At 40.0% G+C, this 19,497-nt stretch overlaps 2 protein-coding genes across 3 annotated transcripts in view; both read right to left on the bottom strand.

The window, feature by feature from the left end:
• Positions 1-106: 106 nt before the first annotated feature.
• On the bottom strand, positions 107-14,306 carry wdr19 (WD repeat domain 19). The gene is made up of 36 exons (XM_032562960.1): positions 14,180-14,306; positions 13,041-13,132; positions 12,899-12,964; positions 12,688-12,813; positions 12,483-12,601; positions 12,270-12,385; positions 12,029-12,109; positions 11,199-11,311; positions 10,947-11,120; positions 10,802-10,872; positions 10,544-10,716; positions 10,011-10,110; positions 9,827-9,933; positions 9,634-9,750; positions 9,361-9,516; positions 8,364-8,511; positions 8,067-8,280; positions 6,965-7,124; positions 6,775-6,885; positions 6,544-6,653; positions 6,396-6,453; positions 5,522-5,668; positions 4,533-4,615; positions 4,369-4,452; positions 4,135-4,281; positions 3,659-3,783; positions 3,415-3,524; positions 3,275-3,343; positions 3,102-3,179; positions 2,224-2,320; positions 2,010-2,134; positions 1,833-1,914; positions 1,171-1,321; positions 915-1,038; positions 756-832; positions 107-601 (listed from the first exon to the last, which is right to left on the bottom strand). The coding sequence occupies exons 1-36, from the start codon at positions 14,183-14,185 to the stop codon at positions 487-489; spliced, it is 4,032 nt and encodes a 1,343-aa protein (XP_032418851.1). The 5' UTR covers positions 14,186-14,306; the 3' UTR covers positions 107-486.
• A 2,353-nt stretch (positions 14,307-16,659) lies between these two features.
• The window catches only part of klhl5 (kelch-like family member 5), a 53,451-nt gene continuing 50,613 nt past the window's right edge, over positions 16,660-19,497 (bottom strand). For both annotated transcript variants that reach the window (XM_032562242.1, XM_032562241.1), the window contains exon 13: positions 16,660-18,926. In XM_032562242.1, coding sequence (XP_032418133.1) covers positions 18,870-18,926 — 57 coding nt within the window. In that variant the 3' untranslated portion in view covers positions 16,660-18,869. The remainder of the gene's footprint in view (positions 18,927-19,497) is intronic.

Below are 19,497 nucleotides of genomic sequence, written 5' to 3'. Positions count from 1 at the left end.
TAAAATCAAATGCAAAGATGAGACTTTTACACTCAAACTGTCACATCTACAGCTTACAGGGAAATGAGCCTTACAGCTTTAAATCTGAACATTAACAGTCAACTACTCAGTAATTAGAAACAACTTTATTCATATTTAAATTATAAGCAAATAGTTGTTTGTTTTTTTTTTTACAAATATGTACCATTGGGTCACACTGAGGTACTATTATTATTATTATTATTTTTTTTTTTTTAGATTAACCTTTCGGTCTTTTCAGTAACATCCATATTTCCGCTCAGGAACATGTTTTACACACCTGCTGCAAAGCTACAAAAAGAAAACAAAACAAAAATGTCTCAAAAGCAACGGGATAAATTTCTTTAAAATAAATTCTCACCGTGACCCTTTGGAGGTAACATTAATTCATGTCATTTTGCTAAAACAGACACCTAGATATATATATTTAAATTAATTTTCTGGTTTGGAGGTCAGCTACATGCGCGGTCATTGGTCCAGGTCGTCGTCGTGCAGATATTTGGAGCAATCTGAGATTTTCTTCACCTGTTTGGCGCTCAGATTCCCAGAGCACATGGGACAAACAGACTCTGTCTCCAGCAGCCTGTAATAGATACACATTCATTATGATCAGAGCTGCCTTAGAGACAGAAAAGTGGAACAAAATACTTTATCTGATCCACAGTGAGGGTAAGAAATGTACTTAATTTATATAAACTTCAGATTTATCTTTGTGCTGTTAAGGCTCTGTTACTTACAGAATGAACTGAGAGTAGAGTGCAGGGAACTCGCATTGTGGACAGATGGACCAGTCTTCTTTCAGCATGTGACGGCCCTGATGAAGAGATAATTTGGAGTAAATAGATGGATTTGTCTAATTTTAAAGAAATGCAGATGAGCGGTCAGGTTTCTGTTACCGTGGCGATGCAGTAGGGGATGTTGTTCTTGCAGGAGATGCACATCAGGTCGTTCTGCGGCAGCTGGAAGCCACAGAAAGGACAGGGAGTCGTTTCCTCCTCTAACTCTGAAGTGTCAGGATGACTGACGGCATAAAAAACAAGGACAAAACATTTAAAAACTAGAGCCAAATAGTGCAGGAATTAAACACCACGAGTAAAAGATGAAAAAATCTATCACAGGAAAACACATTTTTAACATTAAATGATGACTCACCGAACCAAAGCCTCAATCTTCTTCCTGTACTTGAGGTCGATCTGGTTTCGGTACTCCGGTCTCATCAGCATGGCTGCGAAGCCGAAGGCCGAGTTCTTCAGTCCGGCACGCTGGCATTCAATAACTGCTGACGTCAGAATGGGGACGACGTCTACACACACACACACACACACACACACACCCACGCACACACACACACACACACAAAGACCAATGTTTTAAAATCCAGAGAGAAAAAACAATGGATGGATGGAGAAACAAAATTCAAGGCACTTTTTCAAATTTCAAAGACAAAGATAGAGGTTTGATTATTGAACTATACTATTCAAAGAAGAATATGAGTAAATCTGTTCCCTCACATGAAATTTTTTTTTTTACATTTCTACAGAATAGTGACAATGTGTGGACCAAGTATAAAGCTGCATCATTATTCTTATATGTTAATTATAATGGCAAACACTAAGCTTTCTCTTTTTATTATTTCATCTAAAACCGCATTTTTGGAATATTTGTCCGGATTTTATGTAGTAGATGAAGCCATCATAATAAAAATAATCAGTGCTAAACCTGTAATCAGAATATGAAAATGGAAGGACTTCAAAACAAAATATCCTGGCTAAAGTAGGACTAATGAAGATGTTCAGGTGAGAACATGAACTCACGAGCAGGAAACTTGCTGATGTTGTTGCTGACGCGAATCAGCATCCGCGCCCCTTTGAGATGATCTCCTTTCTTTACGTGGGTCTGCAGAAAAACAGATGCTGACTGAACAACGCTACAGCAAAAAAGTATTTGAGCAGCTCTTCTACGACCAGCAGCTGGAGGACGATGATCGTCACCTTGACCAGTAGATACGAGTGGAGGATCATCAGGTTTGTCGCCATCTCTGCCGGGATCTTGATCTTCTGAGCCTGCAGCTCTGTGTACATGCTGAACAGAACATCATGGGCATTTCTGTAGTTCCCTGTGGTTTTAACACACAAAAAGCAATCACACACACAAAAAAACAACGCTCTGCTGCTACTGAAAGGTCAGCATTAGTGAGGCGTGTACCCGCCGACTGCTCCTCTCTGGCGATGATGGTGGCGGTATGAGCGGCCTCGCCGTATCGCTGCAGGGCCATGTAGAGACGGAACAGGTACTTTGCCTCCTGGGAAAGAGGCGTCTCAGACATTTCAGATGAACCCCCAACATGATAGTCTTGACATTAAAGTAGGATTACCAAAATTATTTGCTAAAAGCCGAAAATAACAAAAAGGGAGAACGGTTTACATACACCAAGATCCCTACGCATTTAAACAGTTTGGGGAGAGACCAACTGATGATGTCATAACCGTGTAATATTCAAAAGATGATAGACCACAACAAGTCAAGCTTGTTGAAAACCAAGAATGTATGACATTTAACAAACAACTCTACCAAATACTAAGAAAATGTATGTACATTTCTGAATTTTAGTAATGAGTCAAGAATTAGTTTCTCCTATCATTCTGGGATTTAGCAAAGAGAAACAGAAAGGAAATCTGACCAAAAATAGGGAAAGTTTAGAAAGGAAGTTAGGAAACTGTAGTCATTTGCCAATGAGCACAAGCCTTTCCAGCATAAGGAAGATAAAAGCACATCTCTCTGCGGAACCAAAACACACTGGAGCCGATATCACTTTGCGATTTTAAAGAAAGATTTTCCACTTCAAAGGAAGAAGGTAGTGGTGACACTAAACGGTCAGAAAACAAGCAGTCGCTAAAACTACACCTTCTGTGTGATTAATTCAGGGACATCTACAATGAAAACACAGATTGCTTTTAACTAAATATGAGAAAGAACGATCGCTTGAGAGTTTATGAAAACAAGGTGGTACAATACTGCAGATCGACATGAACAAAAGACATATCATCATACAATGCATCTTTTACATGCAAATGCTTTATTACCATGGGCATCCCGTCACTTTCTCCCAGTAGATATTCAATCAGCTGATTGGTCAAAAAGTTGTCTTTGGCTTGTCCCACCTGATTTGGAAACAAACACCCAGAAGCACCCAGTTAGCTGAACGGATACATTTTTTTTTTACTTAAAAACGTAGTTAAAGACAAGCAGCTCTCACCGTCTCAATGGCCAGCTCAATCGCCTGGTTGTCTTCGGTTTTTGGACACTTAAGGAAATGATTTAGAGCCTAAAAGGAGAACATAAACATTACCTTTATGAAAGTAATAATGAGTGAACAAATAAGTCACGGCCTCTTACTTTGTTGTACTGCCCGCACTTGTGGAAAAACTTGCCAGCCAGAAGGTGTTTCTTCTCTCCCTCAAAGTACAGAGCGACGCTCTGATAGTCCTCCTGCGTCGCTGCAGCGCCTGCCCATCACAAATACAATTCAGCAAGTCCAAAACGACAGAGGCCCAAGTTAGAAGAACGACTGCAAACAGCATTAAAAATCCCACAACGGTTAAGCTATGAGATCTGGACACAAGTTTACGGCGTAACTGACCAATGATGTCTGCGTAGACCTCCATCTGTCCGTGCTGCTGAGCCAGCTGGAAAGCTTCGTCGTTACACTGAGACAGAACCAGGAAGTGGATGGCTGAGCCGTAGTCATTCAGCCGCAGGAAGAACCTGGGGCACAAACAAACGACGGGAACACAGGCAACAAGGACACAAAATGACTGTGAGCTGAAATGATCAATAGTGATTTTGAATATCACAAATTACTTTTGGAGTCCACCAAATAAAAAAAACAACAGCTAATATCAAAGGTATCAATGTTCCAGTGTAGTTTGTCAGAGAGAGTTAATGCTGCTATTATGAACGGTTGTTTGTAAGAACTGTGCCTTAAGGAACTAAACTGACGGATGTTGAAACTCTGGATAAATTTGTTGATGCAAATGAAGTGTAGAATCATTAAATCAATGAAAAAAATGCAGCAGCTTTTGGTTGTGCGTCCATCTATAAGCTTGTTTATCCCACCTGGCAACCATTTTTGCTCCATCGATGCTCTGAGTCTCCCTGACAACCCGAACTGCAGCCTCCGGATTGTTCAGGTGGTCCAGCAGCACACGGATCATGTTATCCCAGTCTTTTGCGCTCTCATAGGCCTGAGCTGCCTCTTTATATCTGATGTACACAAAATGTTTTGCATCAGACTTGTTTGAACCTTTACAGCTTTTTCAGAGGAATAAGATAGAGAAGCTGAGAACCCACTTGCCGTCCGCCTCCTTGGCCTTTGCGTACTGGAGATGAATCTTTAGAGAGGAAACATTTGGGAGCAGCTCTCCCACCTTCGCCCTGAAGATACAGAAGGGAAGAGTTGGAGGACACTGAAGTGAAAACACAAATCAATACTGAGTGCTGAAGGTGTAACTCACCAGTTCTTGCAGCGAATGTAAACCAACGCAGCTTTATCATAATATAACCCCTTTTCATACAACTGAGCAGCTTCAGAGAATTGCTGTAATGAGAAAGAAAAGCAAAGATGACAGAAATCAAGACATCAAAAACATTAAAAGCTCAATTAAGTTCAGACAAAAAGACATCTCTGCTGATATTTCAAAATGACATTTAATGACTATGGTGCTGAAATGATAATCAGAGGAAACAGATTCACACAGTCTGGACTAGTGAATCTGACCTCTAAGCAAAATCAATGCTGCATTTTTTTAGAAACACATGAGATAAAGAGAACTGATCAAATGCAAAATAAACTTTTACATTTTTAATATCTTAATTAAAGATAACTCCAAGTTCTATTCTGATGAGGATCAAAATCTGCCTCACATAATAACAGAGTTTCTAAATCAATCACATTATCTGATTCGTTCAGAGATATAAAGCATGTTTCAGGTTCTAAAATTATTATAGTTTGTCTATGCACATTTATTACACAATCTCCTGATCATTCCAGAAGTTTAAAAACTTATTTTAGACTAATATCTGCAAAAATATTAGTTTCAGGTGAGAATTAGTTTTTTGTAACTTGTTCATTGTAAAAGCCCTGCAGCAGGTTACTTTCCTCCCTTCTTTTCGTCTGCTGTACAAAATGACCGTCTGCTTTCAGTAAACAGTCATTTTTCCTCGTAATCTGTTACACAAACAGCTCTAGTCTTAAGAGAAAATTAAGTTGTTAGCTCTGGTTGTATTTTACTAAAAAAAAAGAAGGACCTTCTTCCCTAAATGTATTCACAATATCTCATTTAAATGAAGGGAAACTGCATGAGCTCAGGGAGTTGCTGTTTCTACAGCAGCGCTATTATAGGAGCAGATCTGCTTCTGCTAACTCCAGAAACTCACCAGAGAGGAAATTAGCAACAAGTGGAGTCTTCCCTCTAGCGTTTCAGATCAATATCTCTGTTTCTACCTTCATGCTCTCCAGTATGGCTCCACATTCCTTCTTGAGGACTCTGCTTGGGTGCTGAATGGCCTGAGCTGCTCCTCTCCGGATGTCGCCCATTCTGATGGACATCCTGGCGATCCCCGCCTGGCACGCCTCGTCATGCTCCTGGAACTGCACAGAAAGAGGAGGAGGAAAATGTGGACAGAGCAGAAAGCATTTGTTTTTATTATGCACCCATAAATTGGACCTCATCATTTACAAACAGCAAGGCTCACACTTTGTAAATTTGAACCCTGACATCAAATGTAGGGAAGGAGATTTGCTTTATGCTTCGTTCTGCTTCAAAAAGATAAAATTCATTGAATTTCTTATTCTGTGTCTTAATAATTAATTAATGCAGTGATTTTCTGTGCCACTGTTTACTTATTTGCTGCTGTGCTTAAGGCTTTCTATAAAAAAATAATTCTGAAACTAAGAAAACTGGAATTGGAACAAAGCAGATTATTTCTCTTATAACAAGATAATTTCCACTTGTAAATGAAATAATTTGCCAGTGAAACTAGTAATTTTTTGTCAAGAATTAAAACTTGCTCTTATGTCGCTGAAAAGTTACTTGTAAGTTAGTTATGCTTTAGATATTTTCACTGGAAACTAGACTAAAAGTTCTTGGTAAAATTGCGTGTTTTTGCAGTGTACGTTTTCAAAAACTTCATCATCTGTAGGTATTAAGTTTTATATAAAGTTCCTGAAAACGATAACTAGCTGTTGCATAACTCCATAATTCTCTGTGCTCCTTTTAGCTTCAATGTACCAAAAATTTGTTCAAAAGAAACTAATTAATGTGAGCTTTTCTTTATTCAAATCTTAGCCTTGAGGTTGAGGTTGTGATTGAACTTACTTTATTCTGGTGCGTCAAACCTTTCTCATAGTGTGCTAAAGCGTTCACATAATCACCACTGGAAAGAGAGGGAATTAAAATCAGTTTGGATTCAGTCTTTTAAATGGTGCGTGCAGTGTGTGTGAGATGTGTGTGTGTCTGCACCTACATGAACTCCAGGTGGACGGCGTACTCTTTGGAAATGAAGGGAATCTGTTCTTCTGCGAGCCTCTTGGCCAACATCAGAGCGCTGTCCCAGTGCAGCAGGTCTCTTCTCATCTTAAACACAAACAACACATCATCATGTGAGCTTTACTGTTTATGACACATTTATTACACAGACGTTTCACCACATACCAAAACCAAAACCTATTGATCATAAAACTGAATGTGAACAAACCTCCAGAGCAGCTGCTGGGCAGCTGGAGGACAAATAAAGGTCCTGGGCCAGGTTGTATTCATCCAAGAACATGGCCAAATGTCCTGCTAGTAGGTTTTTATCCTCAATACCCTGAAAAGATTTCAATTCATAATGAGGGAGATGTGTTGCGTTGTTGACGGAGATATCTGACAGGAGGAGTGCGTCAAACCTTGATACTCTGTAAGGACAGGACCATGCCCACGTTGCCACTCATCCGGTAGATCTGGATGGCCAGCTCCACCTCCATATGGATCAGACAGGCTCTGCCTATTTCAGCCCAGTCAGCTTCACTGCCTCCAGACTTGCACAGAGTCCAAGCCTCCTTGAACCTGGAAACACACATCAAGCCATTTTGTTGGGCATTTATTGATTTAAGACACATAAGGTTAAAGTACACAGGTGGGAGACATGTGCAGTGGTGGGAGATAGGCACTCTGGGAAATCGGTGTTATATGCATCACTCACAGTAAAATGAACTGTCCCTTTTATTATAAAAGTATGATTCAACTCTATTTAAATTCTGCCATAAAATCAGACAAGAAAACAGAAAACCAGGACATAAGTAGAAAAAACTGCCATAAAGCAAAAGGAAAATTACAACACATTCACCAAGGACATCAGTGTTCCAGGCCTGAATGAAGCCAAAAGTCAGACAATTAAAAACTCTTTTAGGAAATATTATTTTTCAGATTTTCATCTGTAGATCAGCAGGGCTTAATAATTGTCTGTCCATCCACCTGTTATTGTTACAGCAAGATCATTTAACATGGAAATTTTCCCACAGTTAAGCTTAAAAGCGAGTAAAAGAGAAGAATTTTCTGCTTTTTTCAGCGTGATATTATACAGCTACAATTAAACAGATGAATTTATTTTAGTTTTCTTTTAAACATCTTCACCAGAATTTGCAGGTTTCTATCAATTCCCGAATCAAACCCCCTCAAAAGATCTCGGGATGTGCAAGTGTCTGTGTTGACATTACTTGCTTCCTCGTAATTTTTTATTCTGTTTTTGCTTCCATCTTCTAACTTTCTGCTGGACCGGTCAGTTCACCTCTATTGGGCTTGATTGATGACTCAAAAACAACCGTTTTACATTCGTTACTTAAAAAGCAACAATAGACAAGTTCACCCTGCCAATCGTCTGGCTGTTAGATGATCTCTTTTCACAAAGGCAGTTCTTCCATCCATGCAGCATTTAATCAAATGAAACGTTCTCACATCTAAACATATTTGAAACAGGAAAGTGTTTCCAGGGACGACTGACTGACTAACCTTTTGAGCTGGAGTGCCTGACTGATCTGCTTGCTGAGTTCTGAAGGGGAGTCTTTCAGTTTGTCAGGCGAGGTTTTGAGAAACGAGTGTGTGTGCAGAACTACTTCACTTGTCTTCCCGCTGGTCGTCTGACAGGTCAGCTCGCCGTTGTAGAAGAGCAGAGGCCTCTGGGAGTAGAGCAGAGCAGTGCTCCCCACCAGTACCACCTGCGGACCTGAACACGGCGACAGCAACGGTGAACGAGCGTCTCGCCATAACTGACCGTGTATCTGATCACAAGAAGTGGCATCGCCCTACCATATATTGTCCTTTTATGCAAAGCGTAGGTGTAGGCCTTGTCATCGTCAAAAGCCACAAATACACCTTTGTCTGCGTGCCAGTTGTCCCACAGCACTCCTGTTATGGTGGGAGAAAAGTTGGGAAGCTCGAAGCAGGACAATGTTGCCTGTAAACCAATAAACACACAAAAACTGTCTTTAAAAGTCCTCCAAATATCATCTCCATTTTCAAAATGTCACACTTTTTAGACTCTCATTTATTTGCATACATGAATACATATGGCAGACAGAAAATCAGCTAGCAAGTGTTGGGGATGATCCTTTCTTCAGCTTGGTTCAAGAAGAGTCAGAGTGTTGAATTCATCAAACCCCTTTATTAAAGCCAATTGCAGTGTTGGTCCATCGCCATGTTTCCTTATGGGAAAACACAGCAAAATGGCAAATAACAACAGATTCCTTTTCTAGGCCTCTGTCTCAGCTTCGCCCTAAAAAGGGCGTTCCCTAATGTGTTATTTTATTTATCCATACGTATTTATACCTGCATGCGTGTGCACGTACAGTACAGACCAAAAGTTTGGACACAACTGTGTGTCCAAACTTTTGGTCTGTACTGTACGTGTGTGTATACACCAGCATGCAAGCAGCTAAAAGAAATAGAGAAAAACAAAATATTATTTATTCCTAACACTAGTTAGCTTCAAGAAAAATAAACATTTTTCTACACTTTACTTTTATTTTTCAGACTTCTCTAGAACTATAAATCCTGAAGTTAATTTCTGGCCTTGTCATTTAAACTAATTTTGGATCAATTGTTTTTTTCTGTGTGTGTCAAATAATGCAAAACTATAAACAATGCCCTTTAAAACAGAAGCAGAAAATAAAAAGTTATTGTTCCAACAATTGTTCAAACATTTGATGTCTATATGTTCAAAATAAGGAAATAAATACTCAACAAGTGGCATATAGTTAAAATTATGCAAGTGTACATTCAGTTTAAGACGTGAACATATACTGACGTTTGCAGGAGAGAACAAGAAGCCTCCATTCTTGTCATCGATAAACACCAACCAGGTGCCGTTTGGGTCAGGGAACACCTTCCTCACGCTGACTGAATGGCTGAAGTTGTTCACGGTTTCCCAGTCCTCCAACAGCACACACACCACATTACCCAGCTGAGGGAAAACAGCTCAGAGTGACTAACTGGAGGAGAAGCTCATGCTTTTCCTTTTATAGCTTTAATGAAAACCACATTGAGAAAGCCTAGTTGATAAGAACCATGTGATCCTTACGTCGGTGCCATAATAAAGAAATTCGGCAGTGAGAGCGTGGCAAAGGATCCGGCCTTTACTGTCATCATCTGGGAAAAGTTTCATCTGCTTCCTGTCCTCTGCGTCTCTGCCTTCGATCTGAAACAGACATGTGAATGTTTATGTTGGTGCTTGTTTTATAGGAGAGGCTCAGCCCAAACAGCAGATGTCTCACCATGTGCAGCTGTACTTTTCCTTCAAACAGAGCTGCTGCGTAGTCAGCGTTGAGGCACATGCTGACTATGGTCCCCAAATACTCAACGTCCTTTATCTTTGACAAACCTATGTAACGCACAAAAGATTTGAAGGGAAAGAAAAAAGAAAGCTGACACAGACCCACTCCTAGAATGTGATTTTACCGTAGAACCAGGCTTTGTTGTTCATCCCCACAGCCACATGGTACGGTCCCACGGCAACAAACGTTGGCTCTACCTCCACCTGGATGGACATGGGACTCTCCTGCAACCAGAGTTGGGTAGTAACTAGTTACATTTACTTGAGCAACTTTTTGGAAAAAAAACAACTTTTTGGAGTATTTTTATTACACTGTACGTTTGAGTAATTTTATTATGAAGTACTTTACTCTTACAAAATCTTACAAAATTGATGTTTTGATCAGTTATTCAGTACTTGAGGAGGCATTTTACCAAATAATTTTACAGAGTAATTTCCTGGATGGCTACTTTTACTGTTACTTGAGTAAAAATATGTTGAAGTAGTGCTACTCTTATTTGAGTAAAATTTTTGGGTACTCTACCCACTTCTGCTTGTAACCCAGTTTTAGATCAGTGTTGGTAGATTATTCCTATTTTAGACTGATGTCTTTTCAGTGATTACTGTATGTGTAGGGGTGTGTGGGGGTGTGTAGGCGTGTTTATGAGTGTGTTCTCACCCTCTCCACCTGGTTGGAGACAGTGACCTCCAGCAGGGAGGTTAGGAAGGCCAGCCGGGTGCCAAAACTGTCTCCTAGCATCGGTAGCTTGGTCAAAAAGACGTGAATCGTTCCTCTCTGAGTGGACAGGGCCAGTAACTGGCCGTCATCTGTCCAGTTCAGCTGATCCAGACCTGCAAGTGGACAGACAGAGGATTGGGTGACATGCTCAGCACAGTCCTACAAAATCTCACTGGATGAGCAGAAGGACTGGGCAACCTTTGGTCTCATCTTCCAACTGAATGACACTGCTGATGTCTTTGAGATCAGACAGCTCATGGATCTTTATGCTGCAAAACAGGCACAAAATGTTCTGTTTTTCCTTTAACAAAGTAAAGAAAACTTCAATTCAATAAATGCATACCAGTTGTCTCCACAGGAAGCGGCTTTGTTCAGTGAAGTTGAGACGGCCACGCTGTATAGACTATCCTTATGGTTGCGAGCCTGGTAGAGCTCAGACTTTATCTCTCTGATGTGGGTGGAAATAACCAGGAAGTATCCATGGGAAAAGCCAATCAGTATGTACCCATCACCAAACCTGCACAATTGGAAACCAAGCAGTGAATTTTAGCACAGACACCTTCACCTCGATGTTAAGGAGAATGGTGAACGGTACCAGCGATGGGACACCAGGTTGCCGTACTGCCGCTCAAAGGCCAGCTCGACTGGGTTGTTGGGGTCATTTATGTTGAACAGCGTCAGTATCTTCTTGTCCACACACATACTCACCTGAGAGCAGAGCGTTTGAAAGATTAACCGTCATTCAGGACATCATGTGGATGTAGAAAATCAAGCACTGACTTACTGGATAACACTAACATTACAGAGTGGCATGATGGTGTAACACAGTCTCTCATCTTAAACAAATGAGAAAAATCACCTTTTTGTGCTACCAACAAAAACTGTGTAGTTTGCTAAACTTACTAGGTGTTAACTGGAAATGTATCCTTTGTGCAGTTAAGATGAAGACTTGAGCTTTTTAAAGAAAACTCTCCTGAGAGTACATGGCATATCAGGGGACATTTGATCAAAATGTTTGACAGAAAACTGAAGCAAGATCATCAGAAGGTCTTTCAGCAACAAAGTATTGGCAGCAGGAGAACCAGTAGTTATACAGTCAGATGATTAATATGAAATTATAAAGTTTCAGGAAGTGCAGTCTGTATTATTTTCTCATGTTGCATGTTTTCCTTTGACCTGATTGTAAATTTCTTTGTATATGAATTTCATATTAATCTAATCGACATCCTGAGAAACCCAACTGAGGTCAGTTCTCCTTAGAGAACAAAAGAAACAGCCACAAACTAGGTTCAGCTGCAGAAAACGAAAATACACCACAAGATAAAGAAGTGATGAATTTGTTCTTTATACTGGAATTGATGAGAGTTAAGGACAATTAGTGTGAATTACTGTATAAAAATATCAAAGATGCATAAAATAACTTACAGTATTTTCCCCCTGAGGGGACCTTTCATCAGTTTTCATCACTGAGAAAAATATTTCAGCCGGCTCACCTCGAAGCGGCATCTGACAAAAGATCAGGAAAATCAGCAGGGTGCTTTTATTCCAACTTTCAAATCCTTTGTATTGCTTCCATAATCTTTAAAAATGACAAACTGTGATCATAAAATCCTCATGCTGTCAGGACGGAGCAACACTGAGACACACAGGTCGTCAGCGTGGCTACCTGTCTGACTGTGTCTCCTTCATGATTGCTGATAGTGAGATTGTTGTCTTCACCTCCCAGAGCCAGGAGATTCTGGGAGCTCCAGCAGCCACATGTGATTTTCTTGGTGTGTTTACCTTCAGCAACAAACAGGAAAAAAAGAGACACAATCAATACAACAGACAAAAAGGTGCACAAAATCTTGAAAATTTGGTTGTGGTGTGTGACCGTTACCCAGTATGGGTATCTTGCGTGACGTCTGTTGATTATAGATGAGCAGGTTTCCTTTTGCCGTCCCTACAGCCAGCAGGGGGGCAGTTTTTGACCACAGGAGGAAACTCATCTGATCTTTGCTGAAACCAACAAGAAAACAAACTCAGAGCATTAGACTATTTGTAACAGATCATGGTCACATGCCCAGAGTTAACTCTCGATATACCTCATGCCACTGTCTATATGAAATGTTTTATTGACACTGGCATCCCAGAGGAAGATGGAGCTGGACTTTGCAGAAATCACTGCCAGAATGTCTCCGTCCTTGTCCCAGTCCATCCCGACACAACGCCTACCAGGTCACATCAGAAACAGAGGACTTTAACATTCTGCTTTAGGAGATCAAACTGGGATCCTACAGACTTTCTCTAACTCACCCCGGAAGGTTGAGTTCAGTCCACTTCTGTCCATGTCGATCAAATATTTTCACTGTGCTATCCTGTCTGTGTGATGGGAGAAAAATGTCAGACTTTCACCTGTTCTGATGTTAGAAGCTTTCTTAAAGACACCGTTACTCACCCAGCAACAGCAATGTAATTTCCAAGACTTTTCTGCCACTTGTACAGGACATAAGAACCTGCCCAGGCTTTGTCAGAAAGAACGAAAAAACTCTGTGGACACAAAGAGGACTTTTTAATTTTTAAATCATTTCTCATACCTCTGAATAACTAGCTTCTTCAGATTTACGATTATCTTAAATCCAGGAAGGGGAAAAAAACCCCAACTTTTTTCAAATTACTTTTTTAGAGTGATTTGTTATGTTTAAATGTAAATCATACTTAGATGCAACAGCAAGACATGAAATAGGCCATTCGTGCTCTAAAACCTCCAGATGTGAGGGAATTAGAACAGTTCCAACAAGCCTTTAGAAATATTGCTCTACAGCAATATAAACAATTTATTGTATGTTAATGCAGATGCTTGGCTGGTGTAGTGGGCAATTACATAAACACAAGGTCGGTTTGGCCTTTAATATGTGAGATAATCATTTGAAAACTTTGTTTCTGTAGTTTTTCAAGCAATTTTTAAAAAATCATATACATGCATTATTGTGACATTTTAAATATGTACACGCGACCAAAAAAGAAAAAACAGATAAAATGTGTAGTCTGGGAAAGGGGGAAATCATGTTTAAAGTAAAGTGAAAACTGCAAATCGGTTCCTTATTTCAGATATGATAATGAAGGTAAAGCATTAGGAGGGCCCACGCGGAGAATGATGAGATGTGTTTAATTTTTTCTATTATTGTCTCTACTATTAAAAATATAATTAAATAACAACAATATGTAATATTTCGTGTTGCTTCTCTTTAACTGAGGGTTATATAAGCAATATTTAAGACTTAACACATTGTTATCTCTTCATGTATAAAACCTTATTTTCTACCAGAGTAAGGCAGCTGCTAACGTTAGATTACATCAGCAGTCCCAGGACAGGACGCAAGTGCTTTAACACTGCATGGTTTGCCTCTGACATTACAGTAGAAATAGAAATGTGCGACAAAATACAGAAGCGAAAGGCAACATTTACCTGAGCTAACGCGATAGCTTGAAACTACATGAGTAGCTAGCTCGTTGGCGACCGTTTAAGTGAAAAAAAAAACCTCCTCCTAAAACCACGAGAAAAGCTTCCGTTGCTGTTCTTTTGTAACTACTAACCTTCATATTGATGAGATATATTCACACGAATCTTCTTAAAACATCATCCCCAGAAAAAGCGCTGTCTGTTTCCCATAATGCGTCGCTTCGAAGCGTCTATCACAGCGATGTCATAGCAACAGAGAGTAGCCAATCAAGTACCGCCATACAAAGAAACAGGCTAAGCTTCAAAATAATGAAGGAGTCTTACCGTTTTACTTTAATACAACAACAACAACAATAACAATAATAATAATAATAATAATAATAATAATAATAATAATAATAATAATAATAATGTGTCTTCCTGAAGGCTATTGTTTTTTTGTCATTGGTATCCACAAATGTTAAAACGTTTACATCCCACAAAGGGTCAGCAAGTACATATTTTTATCGAAGGTTTTGTTAAATACAGTGAGATCTTCATAGTTCATCTGGTGGGGTAGCGTTAGAGCCAAGAACTTAAAATTGCTCAACAACATGTTGAAGAATGCTGGTTCCGTTCTGGGGTCAACTGTGGATCAGCTGGAGACGATGGTGCATCGAAGTATTCCTCACGAAAATCAAGAAAAGTATGGACAGCACTACACTTCGTCTTCATGTTAACTACTTTCCAACTGTCGTCAATCTACAGTGCAGATCTCTACAAGAAATCCATCTTTCTCACAGCTATCAACATGTACCCAACAGAACGCCACCCTAAAAATGGTCACCGACCTCTTTAAAAAGACAAAACTACCTGGTACGGTTCCCACTGACCCACAAGGTGGCAGCGTTGTACAGCTGCTGACAAGCTAGTGTGCCAGACGTCCTGATGCTTGTTCTGCCCATGTTTTCTTTCTGTCATCCAGTAAGTGTTCATTGTTGCTCTTTGAAAGCAAGTAACAGCACTTGACAAGCTGAGAGGACAATCAGTTTGTTTCTGTGAAGCAAAATGAGGTCATCAGATATCCTATATTTGTAGTTTCATCCCTGACCTCAGCCAGGGAAAATGCTACAAAGATGTTTTCTGCTCTTTCTCACAGCTTGATGGATGGTTGGTATTTCATTTCCCCCTGTACAACCTGGGGAGCTGGACTGATGAAAAACCAGCTGGATGAAAAACAGATGTGTGACACAAATGTTCCTCTGTGTGTGCTGGCAAGCCAGAGCAGAATACACCCTGCAGACTCAGATCCCATTAAGATGCACAGAGGGGAGCAGCGGAACAATTTTCAGGCAAAAAGATAAAAATAGACCGAAGAAATTATAATAATGAAAAAAGCTCCTTTTCGTGGACATGCCAGCAAGACAATCAATTCAAAATGAGAGCAGCTTCTGGATTGTAGCACATTAAGATTCTTGAAACAAGATGTTAACTTGGTTCAGTGCAGTTGTCCTCCCCTCCTATCATGAGTCATGATGCAGGATTAATTCATCAGCCACCAAAAAACTATGATGACCTTTAACTTGCCTTTTCTGCTGTTGGAGAAATCAATTAGTTTTTGTCTGCTTTTAAATCTTTATTGACTTTCCAATCCTACCATACCTACTAGGTCCAAAATATTGAGGTATTTTAAATGTTTTGATTGACTTTTTAATCAAACATTGGATCACATTATCACTTTTACAGGCTACCTATATGTTTAATTAAAAATGTATTTTATCTGGATTAGGGATGCCTGTGTAGGTTTGTTATATACTTAATAAGATTGAACAAAAAATCTTCCAAGTTTTATTCACAAATGCAAAACTTCCAATGTTTGGAGCTTTTTTTTTTTTTGACTTTGTGGAAACTTGCAAGTTCCCATCAGTGTGCTTTGGGACACACAGAAACGGACTTTTTAAATGAGTCCAGCAGCACATCAAAATAGATGAGTAAACCTGTGGTAAAATATGTAGCTGAATATCTGAAGTGTCAGAGGAGATGTACATCCAGAGGCTGAACGTACAGACTGGGAGTCCAGAACTTTTTTGTCTCCCTCTTGTTCCTGTCAGGTGTAATAAAATCAGGTGTTGTTAAGGCCGTGAGACAAGGTCAGTGGCATCAATTCTCAGCGCCAGCAGCAGCCCTTTGTCAGAACCACTGATGATTTAAAGCTTCTCCTGCAATAAATAACGGAGCCACTCAGCTGGCTGCTGGTTGCTGCACTGGAGGTTAAAGCACCTATAAATTCTGAGCATTCCTCTTCCTCTCGCAGTTAGGAAACACTTCAACCTGCAGCTGATTTGTCTGAAGCTTTTAAGTTAGGCGAGACACTTTTAAGAGTAACAAGGATCTATTAACCAGCAGGCAGAGAAAATTAATGCAGACCCACACTCCAACAGCCAGAAAATCAGCAAACTGCAAAGGCCATCAGTGGAGCAGAACCGTCTGCAATCTACCTAGAACTGCAAGTATCGTATAAACAAACAGATTTTACAGCTCGGCGACATTTATAGTGATTGTGACAAATACAAACTGCCTGCAGAAACATCTGTGCTATAAACAAGAGTGGTGCTGTGAGGAGTAAACTGACAAGTTTTCAATCACCGGTTGACTTTATTGTATAAAACCATCGAACAGCAGCTCGTTTACTTCACATCCACAACAAGGCGCGACACTCGAGACGAGCAGATGCAAACCAACGCTTTCATACGTTCATTCTGATTTCATTTTACAATAAGAAACAACACATGGTATATTTAGTTTGATATACAGTTCCTTGCAAATGTATTCACATGCCTTAAATATTTTGACATTGTCACATGGACAAAAGAAAATTGTTTGGAACATCCACCTGTTCCTCCTTTTACTTCCCAGCTGTACATTAATTTGTCCTTTCTATTAAAATCTCAATAAAATGCATGTAATTTGTGGCTTTAATGTGACAAAATGACATTCAGGGTTTATGAATACTTTTGCAAAGCACTGTAAACACAACATAATGCAGTAACACCATTTTATATTTATTTATGTACACAGTATACATTTGTATTTACAGCTTGATTTGGAATGTATGCGTTTTCATGGCTGGCCTCATTCTGAATTCACTCAGCGGAGATGACAAACTTCTTCTGCTGAGATGTAGAGAGAGCTACTCTGAATAGACAGCAGGCAGGTTTTGAAGGGGGGAACACATGGAATAATGCAGCAGTGTTTTATCAGCCTTGTATCAACATCATGGCAGTCTGCCCATGTCAGCCTTTTCAGATGTCATGCTGGCAAATTTGGGCGGCCTTCCAGTCTTCAGTGGCTCCTGGGGCGCTCTGCTTACAGCTGCAGGCGTGTGTTTGTTCATATTGAGATGTATGAGTGTGAAGTGCATTCTCCGTGGTGCATTAGCTCCAGATCTGAGTGCAGGCAGGATGTCTACGCTAACTCTGACTGTCAATTCCCCACCTTTATACCAGACATGAGACAAAACAAAACATCCAATTACATGCATGCCATGAAGTAGTCATGGCACACGTTTGTGCTATACGGGTTTGTTTTACAAGTGATGTGCGATGCTTTATCTGGAGCAGAACTGCAGCTAATAATTCTTTGAACGCAGCATGAAATAAAAAAAATAAATAAATTAAAAAAAAGAAGAAGTCAACGTTATTAAATTTTTGGCCTCATTACGATTTCTGCTGTTTCCTCCTGCCTGGGTAAATGGGATTGGTGCGAAGCAAAATGGTGCAAGCATCTCTGTGTGTCTGTGCAGCAGTGAACTGCAGGGAATTGAGGATGTGGAACGAGAGACGAGGATAGGGGAAAAGATTCTCATTTAAGATAAAAATAAATAAAAAAACACTCACTGCAAACTGTACACATACCACACCAGCAGACACACACAGACTGCTGATAACAAAAAAACAAAACAAACAAAAAAATATCTTGGCTTGTAAAATGAAGAGCTCGATGGACCTTGTTTAAGAACTGAGGCTGTAAATAGCTGGTCTTGTGCTATGGGGGAAGTTAAAAACCAATTTTCCCAGCAGGGATAAAGGCTGGGCTGTTAACACTGCTCAATCAGCATAAAAACTAAAACATGATGGTAAAAATAAATGAAAAAGTAAGAACATGGAAGCTTTCTCAGGCAACTTGCTAAAAGAAAATCCACTAAAAGCATGAAAATCAGAGCTGATGCAACGTGCCAAACATTAAGAAACATCCGATTTCACTCAGTGGATTCCAAATGAAACTAATGAAGTGGCTCACAGTCTCTAACAGAATAGCTGTTTATGAGGTTGTGCTGATTACGTCAAACTCTCGCTTTCATCTGTCAGCGGGGCAAACCAGAGCAGCAGTATATTTGCCAACCGCAGCATAAAAAGAACAGGTTGCTTATTAAAAATAGCACCAGTGCATACGATCAGATTTTGTAGGGAAAGCTGAGAGGCAGCCCTGACGGTCCCGCTGTCTTTGTAAGCAGAAACAAAAGCAGAGAGCAGCTGTGCAGATTTATATCTAACACGTGAAGAGTGTGGGGGGGGGGGGGATTAATCCACGAGACACTTGCTCTGCATCATTCAGAAAGTTATAATTTGTCTGAAACCGACCTGCCCTAATCTATCTCCAAGAATGGACTGATTGGTGAGCTTTACGATGAAACTGAGTAAAACCTGAAGAGAGATCAGAAACCACCGTCTCTTCTCACTGAAGGGAGCTGCTGCACTCAGAGTCTCTTCAGCGTCAGTAGATCCAGTGAGTTCAGCCTCTCAGCCACATTGTGTGCAGATAGTCTGTCATCTTGTGTTTCTGTTGTCACAGTCGGACGGCCACCACACAGGCACCTGCCCTGCCCAGGCACAGAGAGGCAACCTGCAAGAGGACATGAACCACGACAGTCGTTAGCAACAGCAAGAGAAGGGCAAGTAGCCGAACGATTTTAAAATACTGTTTAGGAGCATTAATAAAATTTCCTCAAAGCATTGTTTTTGTCATCATGACATTTAATTGAGTGCTAATGATGTGCATTAACCGGCTTTTACACAGAGATGACTAAAGCTTAGAAGCCAACATAACGTCTCTTTTAAATCTTCTTTATTGACAACTGAATAGGACCAATAAATGCAGTGAATAAAATATTCTTCTTCATGTCTGTTCAGGATGTCTTGAGATGTATTCTGGTCTCAACTTCTTTGGGTGATTAATTAAGTGATTCATTCATCAAGTGCTGCAGGCACAGACACTCTACAGTTCATCCATCCGGATGATGCTGGTCGTTTTGAGGCGTGCTGCGTTCTGAAGCCGTTTCATAGCCGTCTATGAAACGGCTTCAGAACGCAGCACGCCTTTAGACTAAATCTAGTCTAATCTAATCTTAGACTAGATTTTGTAGTCTAAGTTTATTTTTATACATAGAAATAAATAAATAAATAAATATTTATTT

This window comes from Xiphophorus hellerii, chromosome 5, assembly GCF_003331165.1.
Source record: "Xiphophorus hellerii strain 12219 chromosome 5, Xiphophorus_hellerii-4.1, whole genome shotgun sequence".
Taxonomy (NCBI): Eukaryota; Metazoa; Chordata; class Actinopteri; order Cyprinodontiformes; family Poeciliidae; genus Xiphophorus; species Xiphophorus hellerii.
The sequence above is the reverse complement of the archived record's forward strand: the minus strand, read 5'-3'. Positions and strand labels throughout refer to the sequence as shown.